General features: G+C 29.9%; 2 protein-coding genes across 2 annotated transcripts; one reads left to right on the top strand and one right to left on the bottom strand.

Moving 5' to 3' along the window:
• Nucleotides 1-19,445: 19,445 nt before the first annotated feature.
• Nucleotides 19,446-22,923, top strand: LOC124930919 (probable protein phosphatase 2C 59). Its single transcript, XM_047471289.1, has 9 exons — nt 19,446-19,588; nt 19,764-19,969; nt 20,165-20,292; nt 21,024-21,122; nt 21,228-21,386; nt 21,533-21,619; nt 21,746-21,837; nt 22,314-22,388; nt 22,471-22,923. Exons 2-9 carry the CDS (start codon nt 19,890-19,892, stop codon nt 22,663-22,665), a joined length of 915 nt encoding a protein of 304 aa, XP_047327245.1. The 5' UTR covers nt 19,446-19,588; nt 19,764-19,889; the 3' UTR covers nt 22,666-22,923.
• Nucleotides 22,924-24,268: 1,345 nt separating this feature from the next.
• On the bottom strand, nt 24,269-24,850 carry LOC124932835 (protein GLUTAMINE DUMPER 5-like). The gene has a single exon (XM_047473521.1). It carries the CDS (start codon nt 24,790-24,792, stop codon nt 24,319-24,321), a length of 474 nt encoding a protein of 157 aa, XP_047329477.1. The 5' UTR covers nt 24,793-24,850; the 3' UTR covers nt 24,269-24,318.
• Between the last annotated feature and the right edge of the window lie 935 nt (nt 24,851-25,785).

Here is a 25,785-nt window from a genome sequence, read left to right as displayed (position 1 = left end):
TTATTATTTATTAATATCACTTAAGTTGTAACTTATTTGGAATAATTTTTGTTAAGTAATTTATTTTATTACGAATAATAACTAAATTTGTTAGCTACTATCAACTTCACAAGTATATACCTTATTTCTCCTTATTTTTATTCAATTTTGTAGATTGAATTTATAATTATTATTTTAATTTATCTAAAATAATATTTAAATTTGTGTCTATTAAATTTGGGTGAAACTTTAACAAAAAAAATTAGCAGATACTTTAATAAAAATGTTTCCTTTAAAAATGAAAAAACTTTAAAAAAGGTTTGTCCTTTTCTCAGATGAGAGAAAATATTTTCCTTAAAGTTTGAAGGAGATTATTATGATTATTTTCTAATTAATAAATATAAAATATAATATTTGTTATAATTATTATTAATAATTATATTTAAAATTTTAACCCGTCTGCTTAAATAATAAAGAGTTTTATTTAATTGATTAAAAATCCTCTACCAAGAGCACACTAATTAAAATAAAAGATTACAACATTAAAAATTGTATTAATCTCGTTTTACAGAATCAATATAGATAGTAAAAATGTAATTAGTAAAGAAATTAAATAAAAAGTTGTCATTAACCAAAAACTAATTATTTCATCAATTTTTATCATTCGTATTAGATTTGCAACCTAGTTTAATAGGATTTGGACACCGATGATGATATATATATATGTATGGTTAAATTGTCTAGTCTGTTCATCAGAATCTATAATTATTTAGTGGGACGTAACATTTGAAAAATAATTTATTTTATGTGGAAAAAAATTCACAAACGGTCCAAATTCATTGTGCAGAATAGATCTTCGTTCAATTTTGGGGACAACATTTGATGTAGTATCTAAATTTTAACAGCAACGTATCTTGAGTTTGCTTTTATTATAGGTAGAAATGTCGTAGTTAAGAACATGTTTCATAATCGGTCTAGTGATTTTGCTAGCCGAATTATAAATAGAATGAAATTAAACATTAAAGATAGTTTTCACATAATATAATTTTACTTTTAATAGTACACAAGCCAGTGTCATTGTTTGAACAAGACGTTATGTGTTGGACATTCTTATAATATTATCGCTAAGATGATTCCATATGAATTTTGTTGATTTTTATACAAGATATTGTTGTTTGGATATGCAACGTTATTCTTAGTGGAATTTTTACCGATGATATGTTCATTATGAATGACAATTATAACCCGCCCGTTGCATTCCTAGTAGAATTCTTACCGATGATATGTGCATGTATGAATGATAATTATAACTCGCCTCGCGAGGAATAAAAGGTGTGTGATCGATTGGAATTGGTTATTGATTTGTTGAAATGGGGTAAAAGAGATCGACTAAGATTGGTGAGTGGTTTTTTCGAGGGGATAAAAAGCATATGAAAAAGTGTGAGTCACAAGAGGTCGACTAAGATTTGGTGAGTGGTTTGCCGACTGGATAAAGAAGCTTATGAAAAAGTGTGAGTCACAAGAGGTCGACTAAAATTGGTGGGTGGTTTGTCGAAGGGATAAGAGGTGTGTAAAAATGTGTGAAGTCACGGAGAGTAAATGTCGATTGGAATTTGGTGGTTAGTTTGCCGAAGTGAGGGTAAATATAAGAGGTCTTCTTAACAAATTAAATATTAGTGGTTAAAAATATATGAATGAGATATTGATTGACCGAAGTGATCGATGGGAGATTTGTTGTTGATTTATTGAAGTGGGGGTAAAAGAAGTTACGATATGCGAGGTGGAGATTTGTGGTTTTGATTTATCGGGATAAAAAGCCAATAATAAAAAGAGATATCGACGGTTAAAAATGTATAAATGAGATGTTGATTGATCAGAGTATAAACGTGTGTGTGGTCATGAGATTAGAGGTCGAAATTATAATTAGTGAGTGGTTTGTCAAGGGGATAAAAAGACATATGAAAAAGTGTGAGTCACAAGATGAGAGGTCAATTGAGAAGATTGATGTTTGGTTTGACGAGGTTTAAGAGGTGTGTGTGTAAGGCCATGAGGTTAAGATTTGGTTATTGGTTTGCCGGAAGTGAGGAATAATTTAAGAGGTTGGTAACAAATGATATATTAGTGGTTAAAAATATATGAATGAGATGTTGATTGACCGAAATGTAAAAGTATGTGTGAGGACACGAGATTAAATGTCAACTGTGATTGGTGAGTTATTTGTCGATAGACAAATAAACATATGAAAAAGTGTGAGCCACTAGATGAGAGGTTGATTGAAGAATTGATGTCGGTTTTGCGAGGATATGAGGTGTGTGAGATCACGAGATGAGATGTCGATTGAAATTTGGTAGTTGGTTTACCGAAGTGAAGGTAAAAAAAGAGGTCGCGGTAATATAAAAGATGATGATAATAAATGAGATATTAGTAGTTAAAATATATGAATGAGATGTTGATTAATCGAATTGTATAAGTGTGTGAGGTCACAAGATTAAATATTGATTGAGATTTGTGGGTGATTTTCTAAATGAATAAAGATAAATATGAAAAAGTGTGAGTCAAAAGATAAGAGCTCGATTAGTGGTAAAAGAGATCGTGATAAGGGTAAAAAACATGAGATGAGAGGTGTGATTTGTAGGGATAAGAGACCGATAATAAATGAGACATCGGTGGTTAAAAATAATATGAATGAAATTTTGATTGAACAAAATGTGAAAATATATGAACTCACGATACTAGAGATCGATTGAGATTGGTGGTTGGTTTGTTGAGTGTGATAAGAGGCATGTGAAAAATGTAAGGTCATGATATGAGAGGTCGATTAAGAATGATGATTGATTTGACGATAGATAATATGTGTATAAAAGTGTGTGAGGTCACAATATGAGATGTGGATTGTGTGATTGATGGTTGGTTTGTCGAAGTGATAGTAAAAAAAGTCACGGTAATGGATAAACGGGCGGTAATAGTGTAAAGCACGTCTAACATTATTTTAGATAAAAGATTTTTTTTTACACAACATTAAATAAAAATTTTGAATCGATCTATAGTAACTAACATAATAAATGGTGTTTACTTGATTCTTACTTAGAAGAAATCTACAATGTTTTTGGGTATGTTTGGATGGATGAAATTAGAATTGGAATTGACATTGGTATTGGAATTTCAAGAGAATTGACATTGAATTATAATTCAATTTTTATGTTTAGGAAAACTATAAAATTGTAATTCAAATTGAAAAAAAAAATATAATAAATTTAATTTAAATATATATTATTTATTTTATTAAAATATTAATTTAACATAACCAATTAAAAATTTATGATAAGCTCAAAGTGTTGAATAATTTCTTAAGTTTTAATTTTTATTAAAAAAAATATCGGTTCAACATGTTAAATTCATAATTTAAAAAATAAAATCGGTTCAACATTTTAACTTTCTAAATTCAAAAACAAAATATCGGTTCAAGATGTTAATTTCTTAAATTTTAAATATATATATATATATATATATATATATATATTACTTTCAAATATTAATTTACTAAATAAAAAAATTAAAATAGATATCAGATTGATATTTTAACATCCTAAATTAAAAAAAAAAAAAAGAATATTGATCGAAAACTTTAATCATGTTTTAAATAATAAAATAATAAGTTATTTTGTTTGAAATAATATAAAATAATAAGATTTGAAATTATAATTTCGACCTAAAAAGAATAGAATTGAAAAATATAAAACTATACTATATTGAATTCCATTCAATTTTAATTCTAAATTCAATTCTTAATTTTAAAAAGTCTACCCCACTTTAGGAATTGAATTCCAAATCCAGGTTTGTCAAATACATTGTGTTTTTCAAATTCACAAAATATTTTTTTTTTAATTTTAGATATTTAATAAATTTAAAAATATATGTTAACATTAATTTAATTTTTATAAACTATAACTAATTTTAAATTAATTAAATTTAAATAATATTAATTTTATTAAAACTATTTATAAATAAATAATATTTTATTTATATTCTTTGTATAGGATTCATGCTACTTAGATAACTATAACTGACCATTTTTTTATTGTTCCATAAGATTAATGATGTGTTATAATTAATGTGAATTTTAGATGTATTATGTACAATAAGGTCATGTTTGGTTGAGGGTACAAAGAGGTACTATACTATTGGTACAGTATAAATTATGTCAATAGTATTTTAATATGGTATTTTTTACATTTTTACTATTGGTATTAATTTATACCCCTATATAATTTATACTTCATATTTGGTATAAAATAGTAACTAGTCCCCCTAGGTACAACACTATTCTTATATATATCATTTAATTTTTAATTTCTCATTATACTCTTTATTAATATTATATAATTATTATTATATAATATATTAAATATATTTTATTAAATTTTAATATTTTATTATATATAATCATTTTTAATATAAATATTTTTAAAATTGTTCAATATTTTAATTAAAAGTATTTATTTATTTTTACAAAAATAATTTTATTAATTATTATTTTCTATATTTACTTATATTATAAATAATATTTTTATTTTTATTTATTTTATTATAATTATTAATCATATTTAAATTAAATAAACATAATTTATGTTTATATTATAATTAATTTTTTAAATTTTAATTAAAATTATATTAATTATTAAATAATAACGATCACTACCTTATAATATTAATAATAATAATTTTAAATTATTTATACAAGTTATACTACATTTTTATAATATATACCAAACACAAAATTTTAAACCATGTATAACTTATACCATTTCTTATAATTCATACCAAACAACAATAACCTATACAACTTATACTACCATATATTATTTATACCTCGTTACAATTTATACCCCTATACAACTTATACCCTATATAAATTGTACCTCTTACCAAACGCTACCTAAATAGTTGTTGACTGACATAATTAATTTTGTATGTGTAATATTTTAATTGTCTATTAACTTAATATGACATTTCAACTAAAATATTGTTGAAGAAACTAAATTCTTATATTTAATTTATATCTAAGAATGTTTTGGTTGAATTGCATTATAGATAATACTATCTTACCATAAATAATAAATTCAAATTTAAAAATATAAAATGAGTATCCATTTATTTTAAAAAAAAAAAATAGAAGAACTTTTGATAGCAAAGTATGTCAAGTTCAAGTTTGATTTGAGAGTTCTGTTTTATGACTTTAGTTGGGATGTATTCAATATTTGATCTCTTATGTGGGTTGCATAATTGACCTATTTGAGGATATTATAATTCGATAAATCTTCATTTTTGTACAAGATTTTTTTCTTTTTTGGATTTGTTGTTGTCACTTTTTTAATTTTGTAAAAAAAAAAAAAAACTAATTGGAACTGATTGAAATGTTGGTCAAAGTATGAAAGATCTCAAAATATTGTAGAGATTCTAAAGTTTGCTTTGTGTTAGATAAACTATTATATATGCTTGCTTGTTAGGGGTGTATTTTATTAATTATTTTTTTAAGTCTATTTAATTTCTTTTATTTGTAACTTACAGAATTAGTCAAAAATAAATATACATTGGTTGATAGAAAGAAATACATTTATGTGTGGTTACTAGTGTTCCTCTAAAATATGAAAATGATAAATATATTTGTAATGTTATATATTTATTTGTGGTTTGTTCGGGTGGGACTAGAGCTACAAATAAGTCAAGTTGTTCGCGAGTCGCTCAGTCAAAATTCGATTTGAGTTTGACTTTGAACGAGGTCGAGTTAAGCTTGAGCCGGCTCGTTTAATATTTGTGTCGAGCTTGAGTCGACTTGTTTAATATTTGAGTTGAGTTTGAGCTCATATAATACTTGTTCGATAGTTTGTCGAGCTTTATCGAGCCTGATATTAATTAATATATTTTTTATTTGTTTTAATATTAAAATCTAAAATTTAAAATAAATATTTTTTCTTCACATATATTTGAAAATTTATTTTTAATTCAAGTTTGTCGAGTCAAATTTGTATGTAAATAGTCGAGTCGAGTTCGAGCTCAAATTTATAAACTCGTTCGAGCTCAAGTTCGAATCGAGCTAATAAATATTTAATCGAGTTAAGCTCGAGCTCAAACTGACTTGAACTCGGCTTGACTAATTTGCCGTCCTAAGCGAGACAAATACCATGTCGTCCTATCCTCATTCTACCCGTCAAACCATAAAAAATACCCAAAACAATAAGCCTTCAACGTAATAATTTGGATCAAAGCGGAACATATAATATAATTATCATCCATACAATACATGTTCAAACAAAATTTAAAATTATGTTCAAAATTTCAAGTTATCTAAAGTTAAATTATATATCTTCGTCCTAACGACTGACATATATATATATCTCCATTAACACCACTTACCACTAAGTTATCTAAAGTTAAATTATTGTCACTCTTACCTTTGGAAATCAAGTGGATTGAGCTTCTAATAATTAGAATTTGACAATTACCATGATTTGATTTAAACCTATTTAGACATAGACAGACATAAATGGGGTTTGAGAAATTTTGTTAGGATACTCACTCAAAAAAAAATTATAAACTTATTTTAAATCACTTTTAAATATTGAATTAGATTAGAGTTTAAATGGTTCAGTTCGATCCGATTGTATACCGAATGTACAACCAAATTGTTGGAGTCGGTTTAAAAAAAAATTAAATCGTCAGTTTCAATTATTAGACATTTCGGTTGATCGGCTCGGTCGGTTTAATCGATTTAATCAGTTTCAATCATTCATACAAAAAAAATTATTGTTAAAATAATATAATTAAAAATAAATTTGCTTTGAACAACTTGTATTAACTATGTATACTAGCTATACAAAAATAACAACTATACAAAAATAACAAATATATAATAATATAATTAAAAATAAATTTGCTTTGAACAACTTATATTAACTATGTATACTAGCTATACAAAAATAACAACTATACAAAAATAACAAATATATATTGTATTTGAATGGCGGTTAAAAATTTATATTTTGTTTTATGAGAATCGAATTCATGGTCTTTTAGACCTTACTTGATTATTTGACTTACCTTAATGTCTTTGGTATAATTATAAGTTGTAACTATATTATATATATATTAAATTTTAATTATATGTAAGTCATTTAACGATTTGATCGTCACTAAATCGAGAACCAAACAATTGAGTTATATTTATCCTTTTATAAACAAATAAATTTATTTGATTAGTTAAGTTGATTTTCGGTTCGGTTTAAACTGGTTTGATTTGGTTTACGCATCGAATTTTGATGAGTATTATTTTGAAATATATCATTTTTAATATTAATTATTTTTATGATATTAATCTGTATTATAAATAAATTTATGCTGCAAAATAAATTAATAAAAAGTGGGTTTTAGGTTCTAATTAAGTTTTATATTTATTGCATATAGTAAATAAATTAATTAATTTCATAATATAATATTATAGTAAATATAACATTCTCACAGGGGTGTTTTAGTAATTTGAAGTTGCATTGGGTTGAAACTTGCAAGCCATTTGGCGCGCTTTTAGAAGCCGACAAGATGGGTCCCACTGTTTTTGGAATACTTTTGTCACGGTCTTCCTAAGACACGTGTTAGTTAAAGGTTCATTACCTAATCCTATGACGTGGCACAATTTGCCTATGACAGCTCGATATTGTATTTATATAATTTAATAACAAGATAAATACCAATAATTTTTTTAAATTAGTTTATTTGTATTTATTATTAAATTTAACTTTAACGTATATAGTTTTATTATTTGTATTTATTATTAAATTTAACTTTAACGTATAACAAATTATAGAAACCACTGTCAAAATGGTTTTCTAACATTGGTCTATTTTTTTTTTTAAATTAAGTATTTTATTAAAACTTCTTCTATTTAGATTCACAATTTAAATGTTCTATATTTATTTCAATAAGTATAATAATTTTATTTTTTTTAAAATAATTTAGTACAATTTCATTAAAAATTTAAAAGTGAAAGAATAATTTAAAACTTAAGATGAAACATATACAAGTTTTAACTTTGACAAAACAAACAAATAACAAACTTTAAGTTACAAACAACAAAGATAATTACAATAAACAAAAACTGTCTAAAGCGTTTTAATCTAATTTTCTTGGTGACTATTCCAGATCTTACATATTTAGCTTAAGTTTCAGTTTTCTTCATTCTTCTGATCAATTCCTCTTCAAGTATAAATTAGTGTATTGTCGTCTAAAACTACATATTTTTAGACATTCTCCACTGATTTGCGCATTATACAATAAATTTTGCATTTCTTTCCCTTCATACATTGTAGATCAGTGCTCAATTGAAACATTTCAGTAAATTTGTGTAGAAGTTGTCTCTCTTTCCTTTCATCATTATCATTTTTTGATTTCATTTCATGCTCTTAGGAAGTTAGAGATGTGTATATTCCTTGCAAAATTAGACCAATATATATATATATATATATATATATATATATATATATATATATATATATATATATATATATATATATATATATATATACGAACGACCATTACCCAAATAAATTGTTTATGTTTTCCTAGTTCTCTTCACAAACTATACAATTAGCATCAGATATATTCATGTATTTTCGAATTCTATCTCATGGTGTCAGTCTCTTCCTGTAAATCAGCCAAAGAATGAATTTATGTCGAGGGATGATCTTTGTAGACCAGGCCATTTTATGTCAGTCGACCACATATTCCTTTCTTCTAATGTTTTTCCATGCCAAACTAGCAATAAAGTTTTCATTTCTTTCAATTTTTCAGGATAGATTGTCACTTCTTTTATTGAACTGTAAATTACTAATCAAATTTAGAATTCTGTCTCATTTAAAATTCGCCTTAGAATTGATTCACATTTTCTTTCCTAAACTTCTCTAATCGAGAATTTTAGACAGCTTATTCTCATTTTATATCCTCGAAATTCATCTTTGAAAATCTCACCAAGGTAGTCTAGTGGTAAGAATTGTTTTAAGAAATCAAAATGTCACGGGTTCAATTTCATATGAAAACGTTTTGAGTTTAAGCGGAGAACCATGATTACGGGGTGTCATGCTAGTTCTTCTTTAATTTTAAAAAAATATATATTTAAATTTTATGAGATTATTTTGTAGCTACTTGGTTATCCTTCCTTGATCATTTGAATAAATTACTTTTTTACATTAAAGTATAGCTAATTTCTAAAGGTAAATAACTGGTTAATTTGATTTGTTTATAATTTTAAATAAATTAAAATGGTGTAATAAGATATTATAGGAATGTAAAAAGTTATTATAAGTAATAAAATTAAATATAACTTAACATGATTATTAAATCATTTAAAATAAATACAAGATAAATTAATTAATAGTATAAAATATTCACCATTAATAGTTTAATCAAATTGAATATTATTGAACATATTAAAATGTTTTAACTTTTACAACTTCATTCGTCCAACTAAAGTCACGTGTGCAAGTAAATGATAGTTTGTTTTTCTTTGTAAAAATAAATTGTGATTTTTTGTTTACCATTTCATTTTTTATTTATAGTATTTGAGTGTTTATTATTTTTTTATACCACTTATATTTTAAGTTTGTGTTATATTTTATTCAATTTCACATCTTTTTTATTTTATCGAATTTGTTCTCTCAAATTATTATAATTCAAATATTATTCACAATCTTTGATAGGTAACATTTCGTGTTTATACCTAATTATCTTTTTTTTAGTCTCTTTTATTTCTATTCTTACCATAAAAACTTTAGAATTATCAGATTTGTATAATTTTTATGATTATTATTATATATATAGATGATTAATCTTAACATAATATTTTATGTCATTGCTTACTAATCTACATACAAAAACAATATTCATAGTCAGCATGTGATAGATTCTCGTGACATTGTTTAAATGATTTGTTATACTTGTTCTTATTTTGCTTAGGAGTTTATATTTGAAGTCAACATTTAAAAAGATTTTAAAATTGTTATTTTTTTTATTAAATTTTAATTTATTCAAATTATTATATTATTTAATAAAAATGTTTAAATTTTGTATAAGTTACAAATTGTTTTTTTTATAGGTAACTCTTTATTTAAATTAATAAGAATAAATTTATTATATAAAAAAAATTATGTACTAAGTACCACTTCAAACAAGTTAAACCTTGCTGCTTATAAATTTCTAAATAATTTCAAATAAATCAATAATCTTTTCATTCTTCCTCTAATTATAATTATATTATTAAATTCAATAAATAAGATGTTTTATATTTTAAAAAATAAATCATTTTTTTAATTATATAATAAAACATTTTAAGTGATTTCTTTAAAAAAAAAAACTAAATTTTTTAAAACCCAAACCAAATATATTATTTAATTAACCTATATACAAACTACCTAAATAATACAAAATGACTGGAAAGATGGAATGATTGACTAAAAAAAATAATAATTTTTTTCTCTTATCTCTTTTCTCACCATTTTTCATTTGTCAACTTAGTTAATTTCTCTCTTTCCTTTCCTCAAATTTTCCACTTATCAATCCTAATAATAATATATAATAAAAAAAAACTATAGTGACCAAATGGTCTTCATCTTGGTTGTTTGGTAATGATTAAATCAACATGTCCTTCCAAAGAAAATAACACCATGTACATCATGATTATATAGAATAGTATATATACATATTTAAATTAATAATACAATTAAATGTCTTTATATACTATTTATTTAATTATTCAAACAAGATCCCAATTTGAGGCATTTTTCCATTAAATATATATATATATATATTTTTAATTAAAAAAATTAACAGCTCATACTTCACAATATTTTAGACATCATTTTTTATTAGTTAAACTATTTTAGAAATGAAAATTTAATATATTGAATTAGTTAGATAAGTTTTCTTTTATTGAATTTGAGTTGATTACAGATGAAAATAACATGACATTTAAACTTAATATATGATTGTTGGATCATATTTATTTAAATTAAAATTTTATAAAGATATATTATTTAATGTCTAAATTATCATTTAACTGTTTAGATTGTTTAAACGTTATATTTTATTATTTATAAATTAATTTTACATTTACAACTCCTCTTTGAATTAATAATAGTTAAATATTGGTTAAAATAAAAGATAATGTAAGTCCAATAATGTACTAATATAATTATTTGCATGTATATACTTATAAATTTGTTTTATTTATTATAACATGTATTATTTTATATTAGAGTTCTATAATATAATTCTTTTTAGAAAGTATAATTTTGAAAAGTGTTATGTAAAAATTAAATCAAAAGAATTACAAACCAAAACATGAGATTTCATTTAAAAAAAAATTATGAAGAGTAAAACAAAACTCAAATGTAACAAAAATAATGAAAAAATAACTAAAAGATTTTCCATAGAACGTATGCGCAACTGTTTTTGAGGTTTTATGTCGTTTTTATTAAATTAGATTTGAACTTTGAAATGTAGTATATGAGTAGGGATGCATTACCATCTCGTCCCGTTTTTACTTTGGAAATTTTTTTACCAACATCCCTGCCTCATTCGGTTTCAAAAAATCCCCGCGAGGCACCGTTTATACTATATTTTAAAATATAAATTTTTTTTATATAAACAAATTTTTTAATATAATATATATTATAATATATTGAAAATTTATATTATTATAAAGAAATAAATTTAAAATTCTTATAAAATATAATGAATAAATAAATATTTAATTGTGTTTTTAGTGTTCGAGACATAATTAGGACGGTTCGAAGTTGGGGATACAAATATCATCTCCGCCTCATTTTCAGTCAACTACCGGTCAAATAAAAAAAAGAGAAATGATATTCTCAACGAATAACTAGCGAAAGCAAGGCCACGAATCTACGTGGCCTTGCCAGCTAGGAGAGAGAAAAAGAAAAAAAAAAGAAAAAAAGAAGAAAAAAAAAGAAAAAAAAAACGTTTCAGTTTCCTCTTTCTTCTTTCCTCTCTCTTTCTTCTTTTCATTTACCACTTCCGGCCATTTTTCTCAGGCGATTTTTCTCTGGCGATTTTTCTCTCCGGCGGCGGCATCCCCGACTTCTTCAACTTTATTCATCTTCTTTCTTTCGATCGAAAATGGTAGGTCTTCTCCTTCGGGTATTTCCGTTCACTTCACTGTCTGCATTCGTGAATATCTTTTCTCTTTTTCAGGCTGGTGATTCAGGTACATCTCCAAGCAAGACTCCAAAATTTCCAAGGACAAGGTAAATAACATCTCCTTTAGAATCCTAAAACATTTTGATGATTTGAAGACCGTTTAGGTTTTTGCGGTTAGGGTTAGGGTTATGGATTTTTATGATTCTGCTGATTCTAATGATTTTAACGATAGAAATGGTTGATTATTTTGTGTGTATTTGCTTTTATGTGATGATTTATGTGATTTTTGATATGTTTGGCTGTTATGGGTCCCGAAAGTGTTGTTTCGGGGACCCGAAAGTATGATTATATAGTCCAGAAATTTGATTTTGATATGTTTTTTGAATGAACGGTCCCGAAAGTGTGGTTTCGGGACCCGAAAGTGTTGTTTCGGGACCCGAAATGTGTTGTTTCGGGACCTGAAATGTGTTGTTTCGGGACCCGAAATGTGCAGTTTCGGGCAGCCCCTACACAACCTTTTTTTAACTAGGACATCTTCTTTTGGGCTTTACAATCTTCTGCAACTGCTGTCTAATGATCAAAAGGAGGCTGTGAAGTCAATAGGCTTTGGCCATCTACTTTCATTATCGCTTTCAAAATGCCCCGGGGAGATATCTCGTTATCTAGTCAGGCAGTTTGACTGTGATAAATGTTCTTTCACTCTAGAGAATGGCGAGGAAGTGAAAATCGAAGAAGAAGATGTTGAAATGATATTGGGTCTCCCCAGAGGGGAGTTGGACATTGTAGAATATCAGAATAACGAGACTGATGACAAGCTGAAGGCATTTAGGACTCGATGGGGTAACCCTCTTAATGGCGCTCCTTTAGTGACTACGATGCCGACGAAAATGATTGAGAACAAAGCTGCTGACAACAATTTTAAGATAGACTTCATATTATTTGTTGTCAGCTGCTTTCTCTGGTGTGATCACCTAGGTCAACTATCCAGGTATATCTCATTTCTGTTATTTCATTTGCATGACAACTTATATGACATGTTAATTAATCCTCAAATATGTTTTTTTCACTTGCAGGTATAGAATTCAGAAATCTATTTCAGATGTTCATAATATCAAGAAGTTCAATTAGTGCAAATTTGTACTTGAAGGATTAGTTCAATCATGCGCAAAAGTGAAGGAGAATGAAAAACGACATTTCCAAGGACCACAGACGTTCCTTATTGTAAGTTATCACTAATTAATTTCTCTATTTACAAAAATAATTGGTTTTAATTAACATATGTTTGTTTTCAGCTATGCTACGTGTATAGGGTGAGCAACCCTCAACTGGGAGGAGTTAATAACCGTCGATTTCCAATACTGTCATGTTGGAATGACACGACCTTGAAGTTTAGGCTGGATACGGAGTTGGAAAATGGAGGATTCGGACGCGGTAGCGTTGTGGGACGAATTCCACTATCAGGGATGTGGGGGGAGAACGATGAGGAGGATAATGATGTGGGGGAGAATGAGGAGGAGGAGGATATGAATGAGGGGGTGTCTGAGACCCCAAAGGCGGCGGAGGCAGCAGCAACAGCAGAACCTCGGAAGAGGTCACCACCTCGGAAGAGGCCACCAACTAGGAGGTCAATGCCAACACCTATGAATGAAGGCCTACCACCTATGAATATGTTTCCCAATTTTATATGAAAATCACTATTATGTGGTTGTCATCAATATGCGAAACCAAGCAATTGAAGTCATCGACAACCTCCCATTGGACCCAGATATTGAATGGAATGATAAATATGTCACAACTCGGCAACTAGTAATGTTGAAGTCTTTTTTACAAATAATGTATTGACTTCTTTGAAAGTGTTTAGTAACTTCTTTGGTAAAACAGGTACAGAACGTTGTGGACTACTTCCAAACTATCGACCAAGGGATCGCATCCAAAATTGCCCAATTCCCGTTCAATGTTTTGAAATTACCTTGGCAAGACAGTTCAAATAAAACGGATTGCGGAATATACTGTATGAGACATATTCATTGTTACACGGGCGATGCAACAAATTGGAATTGTGGTATAACGATAGAAAATGTAAGTTACATATTTTCACATTTTATTTGTTTTAAAAATCATTAATAACCGCTGAATTATAATTTCCTATAGGCAAGGGGAATGCTTGAAGCATTGCGAGTCAAATACACTGCAATGATCATCCGTTCAAACTTAAACAAAAATATCAAGAACATCTTACATAAGTTTGTAAACATTTTAAAAGTAGAATGTCCAGAAACATATAAGTTGTATGTAAAGAGCAACTCTTAAGTAATTTAGTACATTTTTTGTCTTCAATTATTTTCTAGTCTTCAATTATAATCATGTATAAACTAAGTTAAAAACCAAGTATAAACTAAGTTAAAACAAGTTAAAAACCAAGTATAAAACAAGTTAAAAACCAAGTATAAACTAAGTGGTTTCAGGACCCGAAAGGTGGTTTCGGGACCCGAAATGGGTGGTTTCAGGACCCGAAAGGTGGTTTCGGGACCCGAAATGGGTGGTTTCGGGACCCGAAAGGGTGGTTTCGGGACCCGAAAGGGTGGTTTCGGGACCCGAAAGGGTGGTTTCGGGTCCCGAAACACCTTATTTCGGGACCCGAAATAAGGGGATTCGGGACCCGAAATATCTGGTTTCGGGACCCGAAATATCTGGTTTCGGGACCCGAAATATGTTGTTTCAGGACCCGAAATCTGGTTTCGGGACCCGAAAGGTGGTTTCGGGTCCCGAAAGGTGGTTTCGGGTCCCGAAAGGTGGTTTCGGGTCCCGAAATGGGTGGTTTCGGGGCCCGAAATAAGGTGTTTCGGGACCCGAAATGTTGTTTCAGGACCCGAAATAAGGTGTTTCGGGACCCGAAATTTAGATTTTTAACTTGTTTTCTCTTGGTTTTTAACTTGTTTTAACTTGGGTTAGACTATCTTCGTTAAAAATGAAAGGACAAAAATGATAAAAATGTAAAAATATTCAAAGTTACAACATGATCAAAATAAGTACTGTCTTCGTTGAATGTTATCCCCACACGCATTATCTTCGACATATACTTGAGAGGACAAAAGTGATGTGAAGGATAATTGAGTTGAAAGCGGATCATTCCATTGTTGTTGTTGTGTTGAATCCAAAACTGTAGATGTTGTGGCCGTATTTCCCTTCTTTTTTGATCTCGAAGTCTTGGGGATTTTTTCAATTAAAGATTGTTTCCTCTTTGTTGGTGGTCGTCCTCGACTTCTAACTTTGTTAGGAGAGTGTATCAAAATGGATGTAGCGGGAGATTGAAATGGAGATGGAGATGCTTCTGTGCTTTGGTCTTTAGATGCTTCAGTGCTTCCATGATTAAGTGACATAAACTGTTCCATCAAGCCTTTTATTTCGTTCATCCAAAAAGAACAAGTTACTTCAGATTTTACTCCAACTTGTTGAACCTCTTGCATCAATCGAGTTAGACTATTGTGACGTTTTTTTTCTTCCACGGACATATCTGAATCATAAATGTTGGTGATATTTTAATACCCACGCTTAATATCTTTACGCCACCGGTCCATTATATAATACATTGGTACCTCATTCACCCTCATTTTTTTCAACACAGCTATGATATGCCTACACAAAATACCTCTGAACTCAAACAATCGACATTGACATTTCACATTGCAATCCTTTTCGGTGTAATGTACTTTGTAAGAAACTGAACCTTCCTCTTCAATGGCTGAGATGTCGCACAACATCAAACCTCTAACTTCTTCTTGAACCAATCTAAATATATCTGGAGTGTATAAGTTTTGGTATTGCCTTTCGAAGGCAAATCCACTAACAGTTGGTATCAAAGAATTAAACGATTGGAAATCCAATTTCTTTTCTCTCTCGATATTTCTCAACAGAGCCCTATCATATTGCTCGACAAATTGTTTGAGGGATGTTTTGGACTGCACGTAGTCATCAAAGAAGGCGTTCATACTTTCACTCCGTTGAGATGTTGACATCCCGGCCCAAAATTGTCCTTTGACATAAACAGGTATCCATTTAGATCTTTCCAAATACAAAAATTTCAACCAAACATTATCTTCCAACTGATAATCTTCAATTAGTCTATTCCAATCCTCTTCGCATTGTTGAATATTTATGGAATTGTATACAATGTTTTTCAGCCTCTTCTTTATTAGATGGTATTCAGTATGGCTTCCAAGTTTTATAGGAAGTTTCTTCATTATATGCCACAAAAAAAATCGATGATGAGTTTTAGGAAATACCTTCTCAATTGCAATCGCCATGAATCGACATTGGTCTGTGATTATGGCATTGGGAGGTCTATCATGCATACATTCCAACCAAGTTCTAAACAACCATGTGAAAGAATTTGAATCTTCACTTGACAATAACCCACATCCAAGCAAAATGGATTGACCATGATGATTAACACCAACAAACGGAGCGAAAGGCATGTCATAGAGATTTGTCAAATATGTTGTATCGAAAGAGATAACATCATGAAAATCTTCAAAGGCAGCCCTGCACCTACCATCTGCCCAAAACACGTTTTTAATTCGGGATTCCTCGTCCAAATCAATAAGGTAGAAGAAGTTTGAGTTCCTGGTTTGCATTCTTAAGAAATAATTAGTGAGTGCTTCAGCATCCCCACTCCCTAACCTCAACCGTCGTGCTTCTGTAACGTAATTTCTACATGTCCTCTCATCGAAAGACATGTTTTCATACCCTCCAGCTTCAACTACAAGTGATTGAAATGTTTTGGCCACAGTTATTCCAGCTTCATCGTTTGTATCCAATCTTCTCTTTACATTTCCGTCAATTACTTTGTAGGATCTAACATGACGTATTCTCTTAGGGCTTAAAGAATGGTTGTGCTCAAGAGAAATACTTGTTATCACATATTCCCCTTCATTTCGAACAACAACATTAATCTTTGCTTTACAATCTGTCTTCGTTATTGGTCTAGGCTGATGAAACTTATTTTTTGACTTCGATTCTTTCATAAAACTCTTGGCACAACCAACGCTGAAGTATTTCCTCTTACCACCTACATTTTTGCTCCCTAATTTGGTAATGCCGAATCCCGTTAAGTGGGCATATGATGTGTAGAATTCAAGAAGTTGTTCTTCGGAGGAAAATGTCATTCCAACACTAGGAATGTGACTACAAAAATTAAGTGAAACCGTAAGAAAAAAGTCCATAAACCACTCATTTCGGGACACGAAACCACCCTTTCGGGTCCTGAAACCACCCTTTCGGGTCCTGAAACCACCCATTTCGGGTCCCGAAACCACCTTTCGGGTCCCGAAACCACCTTTCGGGTCCCGAAACCACCTTTCGGGTCCCGAAACCACCTTTCGAGTCCTGAAACCACCTTTCGGGTCCCGAAACCACCCATTTTGGGACCCGAAACCACCTATTTCGGGAAAAGGAAGGACCCTTTCTTGTCCCGAAACCAACCATTTCGGGACAAGGAAGGACCATTTCTTGTCCCGAAATCAACCATTTCAGGACAAGGAAGGACCCTTTCTTGTCCCGAAACCTACCATTTCGGGACAAGGAATGACCATTTCTTGTCCCGAAACCACCTATTTTGGGAAAAGGAATGACCCTTTCGGGGCCCGAAACCACCTATTTCGGGAAAAGGAATGACCCTTTCTTGTCCCTAAACCAACCATTTCGGGACAAGGAAGGACCATTTCTTGTCCCGAAACCAACCATTTCGGGACAAGGAAGGACCATTTCTTGTCCCGAAACCACTAGATCTGTTCAGGGTACCTTTCGGGTTCAATAAGGGTGGATCTGTTCAGGTTAAGTTCTTCATCTACTGGGTTGTTCAAGTTCGGTGCTTCGGTTTCTTGAAAATTCAAACAGTTTAAATCCATAAATACTTCTGTAAAATGTAAACCCTAGATCTGTAAAATCTAAACCCTAGATCTATAAAATCTAAACCCTAGATCTATTAAAAAAAATAATAAAGATCCTTAAAAAGGATACCATGGAGAAGTAAATGTTGGCGTAGAAAGAAAGAAATGCAGCCGGAGAAGAGAAATAAATGCAGCCGGAGCCGGAGAAGAGAAATAAATGATGCGTTTCAGAGAGAGAAAGAAATGCAGAAATATGAAACCCTATTGGGTGAAAGAGGTTATGCAGAAATGTAGAAATATATATATTTTTTTCCTTTTTCTCTCTCCTAGCTGGCAAGGCCACGTAGGATTCGTGGCCTTGCTTTCGCTAACCCTTCGTTGGGTTTATCATACCTCAAAAAAAAAACACCCCAAACGGAACAATTTGGTTCAGTTATCGCTAGGCGGTTTCAGATGGACAAAACTTAAGTTTCTTTTTTAACCTATCATCTTTGTTTTTCTAATTTGTTTATCATAATTTTAAATAAATAATATTTAGAGTAATTTTCAACAGTTCTTTAAAATTAAATATTCTTTTCAAAATTTACAAATATTTGCAAGATATTAGACTAATCACCTTTTTATAAAAAAATGGTTAATACTGTTTGATCATTTGTAAAAAAAAATGGAGGAAAAAATAATTGGGTAAGTTTTATTGAACTTTAATTTTTTTAATATTGGTTGTGTTTTGTGTTTCTCTCTAAGCTAATTAAGATAATACAATTTGAAAATTAAAGTTAGATTGTGTTTTGTTGTTTTAAATTTAGATTTTATATTGTATTATTTTTTCTTCTCATTATTATATATAACTTTTCATTTTTTATTTTTTTTATATATCACTTGCTCTTCATTTATTTATATATATATATATATATATATATATTTTGTTACATGAAGTTTTATGCTGTTTTTATTCAATGAAATTCAAATTTTAGATGATGGTGTATATGAAGTTCAAACTTTAAATTGTATCAAACGTTCAATTTTATTATCTTTATGAATCATTCTTGTTTTATAATTAATTTTTTATTTTTTAAATTAATAGATATTTAAGGACATTTTGAACATATTTTTTAAAATTTACCTATATTTATCAATTGTTTGATCATTTGTAAATAAAAAATGATAAAGTTTTCTTAAACTTTATTGTTGAATATTGATCTGTGTTTTGTGTTTCTCACTTTCTCCACATGCTTAAGATAATAGAATCTGATAATTTGTGTTTGATTTTTTAAATTTAGATGTTATTTTGTATTATTAATTTTTAATTAATAAAAATTAATCCTTTATAATAAAAATAATTAAGGACCAATCCCAATTTAGACAGCACAGCACATAAAATTTCCCAATCTCCATTTCCGTCTCCGAAATTCTCTCTCTAAAACTACGGTCGCTTTCTTCCTTTTCCAATTCTTAACTTCGCCGTTGAATTTCCCCCCTCAAGATTCATAATTTCCAACTCTAACTCCCTCTTTCAGGTAATCCCATATGCCATCATTAATTTCAATCATGTGAATATCCTGTTTGTTTGAGATTGATCGGATTATCTCTGATTTTTGAATCGATTTTTAGGTCTTTTCTTTACGTTTTTCATCAGGAAATCATGTTAATTATGTATGCCGTGTGTTTTGATAATAGATTGATTTCTTGTAGGTTGGAGCCTGGATAAGGATTAGTTTCTGGGTTTTTCCTCAAGACCGAAATCTATACCTGTATATTAGTATTGCTTATACTTTTGTTTAGGAATACTTTTTCTTTTTTTATATCAATCGAATCGATATGGGATATCTTAACTCTGTCTTGTCGTCTACAAGCCAAGTCTACGGGGATGATGCTCCTGTTAGCGGTGGTGGCCTCAGGTACATCTCCCTGCCTCTCTCTTTTAGTTGATTGGAATGACAATTGAAATTGCCAGTGATTTAGGAATTGCATATTTTTTCACCATTCCTTTAGATCTCAATGTTCATTTGCCAGTGAAACAAATTATAGGAAATGTAATTGTTTTGGTTTGCATGAACTTTTGTGCACTAATTTAACTCATCACTGTGAAATAGTCAGAACGGAAAGTTCAGCTATGGATATGCAAGTTCTCCTGGGAAAAGGTCTTCAATGGAAGATTTTTACGAGACGAGAATTGATGGTGTAGATGGAGAAATAGTTGGGCTTTTTGGAGTCTTTGATGGTATGTTTCATTGATTTAGTCTATCTTGCTTTCTTATCCTGTGTCTATGGCCTCATTTGAAGATACTTTCTATTTCTGTTTCTGGGTTTCAAAAACATTTGGAAACTATACTTAGTCAAACACCAATTACAAAATTGATTGGAACTTTTTCATTTGGATCATGAGAAAATGATCCAGATGGAGAAATAGTTGGGCTTTTTGAAGCCTTTGATGTTATGTTCATGTGATTTTTACTCCGTCTTACTTTCTTATCATGTGTCATGACCTCACTTGAAAACATTTATTTATTTTTGTTTCTATATTTGTATTTGAATTTGGATACTAAAACGGTGTTTGATAGTACAACTTATCACTTAATCTGAAAAAATAGGTGCTTATTTAACATAAATTCATTTGATAAGTGCTATTTAACACCACTTAACTCTTAAGATTTAGCTCAAATTAAGCTAAAACAATTAAGTTAGAATACCTAGTTTAATTCGGTAAGCTATGAATGATTTAACTCAGTAGTATAGTATGAGCGTACAAAAGATAACTTTAACCCTTGAAAATTAATTAAATAAATTACATCACTGTAGGGGTAAAATAGTATTTTAGTACTTTTATGATATTACTTTCACATTTATCTAATTCAGCACTTAATTTTCAGTTTTATCAAACACACTTGCAAGTGTTTCCAAATGGGTAACTATTAAAAATTGTGAATTTAATTCATGTCCATTTTATTGCAGGTCATGGGGGTGCTAGAGCTGCAGAGTATGTTAAACACAATCTATTCAGCAACCTGATTAGCCATCCGAAATTTATTTCAGATACTAGATCGGCTATAGGTATGCTGCTTCTTCATCCTCTTGAGTGATGGTTTGTCCTTCTGATGTTTGCTTGTATCTTCCTCCCAACATCATTTAGCTGACTAATAAATTCCTGTTTCACAGCCGATGCTTATAATCATACAGACTCCGAGTTTCTGAAGTCGGAGAATAATCAGAACAGAGACGCTGGTTCAACAGCTTCAACTGCCATCCTTGTTGGTGATCGGCTGCTCGTTGCAAATGTGGGGGATTCAAGAGCAGTCATCTGTAGGGGTGGCAATGGTATAATTGACAATTTCTCTTTTTAGCAAATTAGGAGCTCAGTTTAGAATGAATCCTTCTGTATTATTATTATTATTATTTATTTTCACCTTCTCATTGTTCTATGATGCGTATTTATGAATCAATTGATCCTTTTTTTTCTGCAGCCTTTGCTGTTTCTCGAGATCATAAACCAGATCAAAGTGATGAACGTCAACGGATTGAAGATGCTGGAGGATTTGTTATGTGGGCAGGTAATAATCATCCTACATAAATTTATTGCTCCAAGGAACAAAATAGTTTTAAGTAAGAGTAGTTATATTTTTTCTAAATAGTTTCGATCCATTAAAAACATAATTTAACTTGACCTTTGGTTTTAGGAACTTGGAGAGTTGGAGGAGTACTTGCTGTATCTCGTGCATTTGGCGATAGGCTTTTGAAACAGTATGTAGTAGCTGATCCAGAAATTCAGGTGAAAATAAGCCGGCAATTTTTTTGAGTATTTATTTTGAAAAAGTTAAGGTATTATTTACAATAAAAATAGTTGAGTCCTAGTCATTGTGGTTTGTTTCCCTTCCAATCCATTGATCCCAAAATTCTCAATTGTTTTTGGCATAACCCAGTTAAGTTGAGCATCTTAGAGATCATATTCCCATTTAAGTCTAGCAAGTGGACACAAAAGAAGTATGTGATGTATTGTTTCTTCTTCATATTGTTCAATCAAACATCTCCTCACCATTGCAAATCCCTTATACGTTTGAGCCAGTCATGTATGACTATTTGAGTATGAAGAATGTAATGTTCATTCTCTATGAGTTGTGGAGACCATGATCCTTTGGTTAATGCTTTCAACTAATGATCCCACCCACATGACTGAAAACGATTTGATTTAAACCCTTTAAAAGAAAAAAAAAAGATATGCTGAAAGATGGGTTGAAATATGTGTAGGAGGAAAAGGTTGACAGTTCATTAGAGTTTTTAATTCTGGCGAGCGACGGACTGTGGGATGTGGTCACAAATGAGGTACGCCATGAATAGGTTGAATGAATGTATCCATTTAGTGACACTTATTGTTTCCTGCAAACTACATGATGATGTTTTATAGGAAGCAGTTGCAATGGTAAAATCAATAGAAGAGCCTGAGGCGGGTGCGAAGAGGTTGATGCAGGAAGCATGTGAGAGAGGAAGTGCGGATAACATAACGGTAGTATTGGTACGATTCCTCGACAATCAAGGTGGTAGTGGCGGCAATAGTGGTGGTGATTCCTCCCTTACCACCAATAGCAACAACAACAACTAAAAAGGACTATATGATATGGTTTGTGTTTTTAACAAAAAAAAAAAATTATTCACCAGTTATATATATTTCTAAGTTCTACTAACTAACAAGATAGTGTTGTTGTTGTTGTTGATGGGCTTCAGTAATTTGCATTTGAAGTCAGTCTCTTTCTCACTTAGTCTAGAGTCTTCTAGACTGACTTAGACTCTTCTTCTGTGTATTATGTATGTATGTATAATGTATCCTTTTTAAAGTTACTTTGCCTTTAATAGTTTCACACATGGAAAAAGTATGAATCATTGTAGTGATCAGATTGACTCGGGTTTATTCTCAGGGTGGTTTATTCTCATTGAGAATCGAACTTTAGGTACAACCTTTATCAATTGAGCTGCCTTGTTAGATTTGTTTATTTACATCATTTATAAACCGGGTTATCAATTGGGTGTCTCTAACCATGCCTCGCAAATAAGCCCATTTTATAAATTGGGTTTTTGACTTAGATGTGACGAGAATATTTACATGTTTCATAATGCAGTTGCCTCAAATTCTAATATCGGTCTTAATGTGGTGAATCCGATCCAATTTCAGGGTTGGTCACTTTGTTATTTGTTGTTGTATAGGTGCTTAGGATCCTTACTTGAGATCTTATTTATGTTATTAGTTGTTGTATAAAGATCTGCTTAGGATCCTTTCTTGATATCTTATTTGGTCTCAATGGTGTTCCATCCAAGATGTTTTTGTTGGATTGTTCACAATTGAATATTTATTATTATTATCGATGGAAGAGCAAATCAAATTCTCATTCGTCCGCAACATTTGGTGTCTCTTGTAGAGATCGCTGTCTCGAAAATAAATTGCTTTTCACTTGTCTTGTAGATTATTTGAATTGAGAGAATCATCCTATAGTTTTTTAAGGTAGGCTTAACAATTCAAAGGCAACTAAATTTAGTAATTGAATCGTGGTTGGGTACTCAAAGGAACTGATTGGTTCAGGTATTTATTTTGTATTTCGGGTCGGAATTGGTTGGTTTTGGATACGAAGAACCGAGACTTGATTATTAAAATAAATATATATATATATGTTCCTACTAGACCTATTTATTGAAGAAGAAAGAACCCTGATCATTAAAAAAGAAATTAAGTTTCGGTTATAGAAACATAAGGAAACATTTTTCAATAATTTTAATTTAATTATGTCTGCAAGTTCTTAAATTCTCCAATATAATAATTGAGATTGACTTAACACAAAATTTTAAATTTTACAATGAAGTGAAATTATATTTAAATTCTATATTTTTTCAATATTGTTCTTAGCATAATATCATTAGTCATTACTTATTTATTACATTTTACAAATAATATAATTATTTATCACGATTTACGAATAATATAATTTTAATATTTTAGATATTTTGACAACATTAATTTAAGAAATGTTAAATATTAGAATTATATTTTATTTATTTATTTAAGAAATGTTAAATATTATAATATAATCAAAATTAAGGTTTAACTTGATAAATTAAAAAAATATCAAAATTGTTAATTTTTTTTTTTAATTTTTTTAATTTCCTATTGCATGAACATTACAATAACACTCACAAAATTAAATTGCCTCCTCTAATATCAAAATTTTTCTAATTTTTTTTAAGATAATAAAAGAAAAATAGATGCTCATAATAACTGGTTTGAATCTTGTAATGAAAATATTTGAATATGAACATCTTCTTGTTTCGGCTTCTCCTCCCCTTCTTCAAGTTTCTCTTTTTCCCCATCAAATCTCTTCCCTTGAGAATCTCCGGCAACTAATGATCTCCGGCAAGACATCGGCGTAGCCAAGAAAGTGGGATTTATGTTTCCCGCCATTATCACCAAAATCTTCTCTTCGAAAACATGGGACTTCATTTTTCCGGCGTTCTCTCTTTTCTCGCCGGCGGCGGCGGCGGCATCCTCACCGTCTCTCTCGTTCTTGAAGTATGAACAAGCGAGCATCAAGAGAGCGAAGGCTATGAGACCCAACATCGCCGCTAGTCCTCCGAAGAAATACGGCAACGGCGAGTGCCATGGTGATCTATGTATATGAGCTTCTGCTGCCGGCGCCGGCGAAAACTTTGTCTCTGTGTTTAGAATTCTTACCGATCCCCTCATCTCTTGATAACTTCTTCTTCTTTTTTTTCTTCTTTTGAATCAATTTCGGTTGTTTTCTTTATCTGATTTGTGAGTTTGAGAAAATAGAGAGAAATGACTTATTATTTATAAGCTGGAAGAGAGAGAATTGAAGGGATGTGTTTGGATGCCTAAATAAATAATGATGGTACATTTCATGGGGCCAATGACTTCATGAGACAAATGCTAGTTGAGTTCAAGACATGAAAAATATGCTTTTTAACTTCTAATGTTAACTATATAAAGATAAATAGAATAAAACATTACTTTAATGATGGATAGAGTCTCTTGAGCAAGGATGATCTACCTTACCAGAACCAAAATATTATATACAAGACCTAAATAGATTTTGTTTCGACAGTTTATCTCATAAAGTTTTTCGTAGGGATCACAATTATAATCCGTCCAACGGTTTTCAATCTGAATTGCCCGTTAGGGTGGTTTTTACCGGTTTGATCGGGGATGGGGCGAGAATAATATTTATGTTCCTCGCCCCGATCTTACCCATTCTTCCCCGAACTGTAATAAACACAATTAAATATATAATATTTATAATATATTTATTTATTTTCCTATTTTATAAGAATTTTAATTTTATTTCTTTAAAACAATATATTAAAATATATATAATATTACAAAATTCGTTTATATAATTTTGTTAATGAAATTTTGTGTGTTTTTAATATGGTATAACGGTGTCCTGTGGGGATTCCCTAAAACGGAATGGAACAAGGATGATAGTAAAAATATTTATGCATACTGCAGAAATATGAGACGAATTCTTTGTTTCAATCTGTCCATTTGTCATTCATAGTTATTCGTGTGACCTTGACTTTTACCTATATTCATCTACTCGTTGAAATTGAATATGTTGAGATCTGATCCTCGGATGATATTTTTCTTCTTCTTATGTCATAGTTTAGTGTTCTACATGAATGGTTGTTTTATCATATATTTGATGACCTTTTATTTTCT

The sequence above is a fragment of the Impatiens glandulifera genome, chromosome 3 (assembly GCF_907164915.1).
Source record: "Impatiens glandulifera chromosome 3, dImpGla2.1, whole genome shotgun sequence".
NCBI classification, from domain to species: domain Eukaryota; kingdom Viridiplantae; phylum Streptophyta; class Magnoliopsida; order Ericales; family Balsaminaceae; genus Impatiens; species Impatiens glandulifera.
This window is presented reverse-complemented; position numbering and strand designations above follow the sequence as displayed.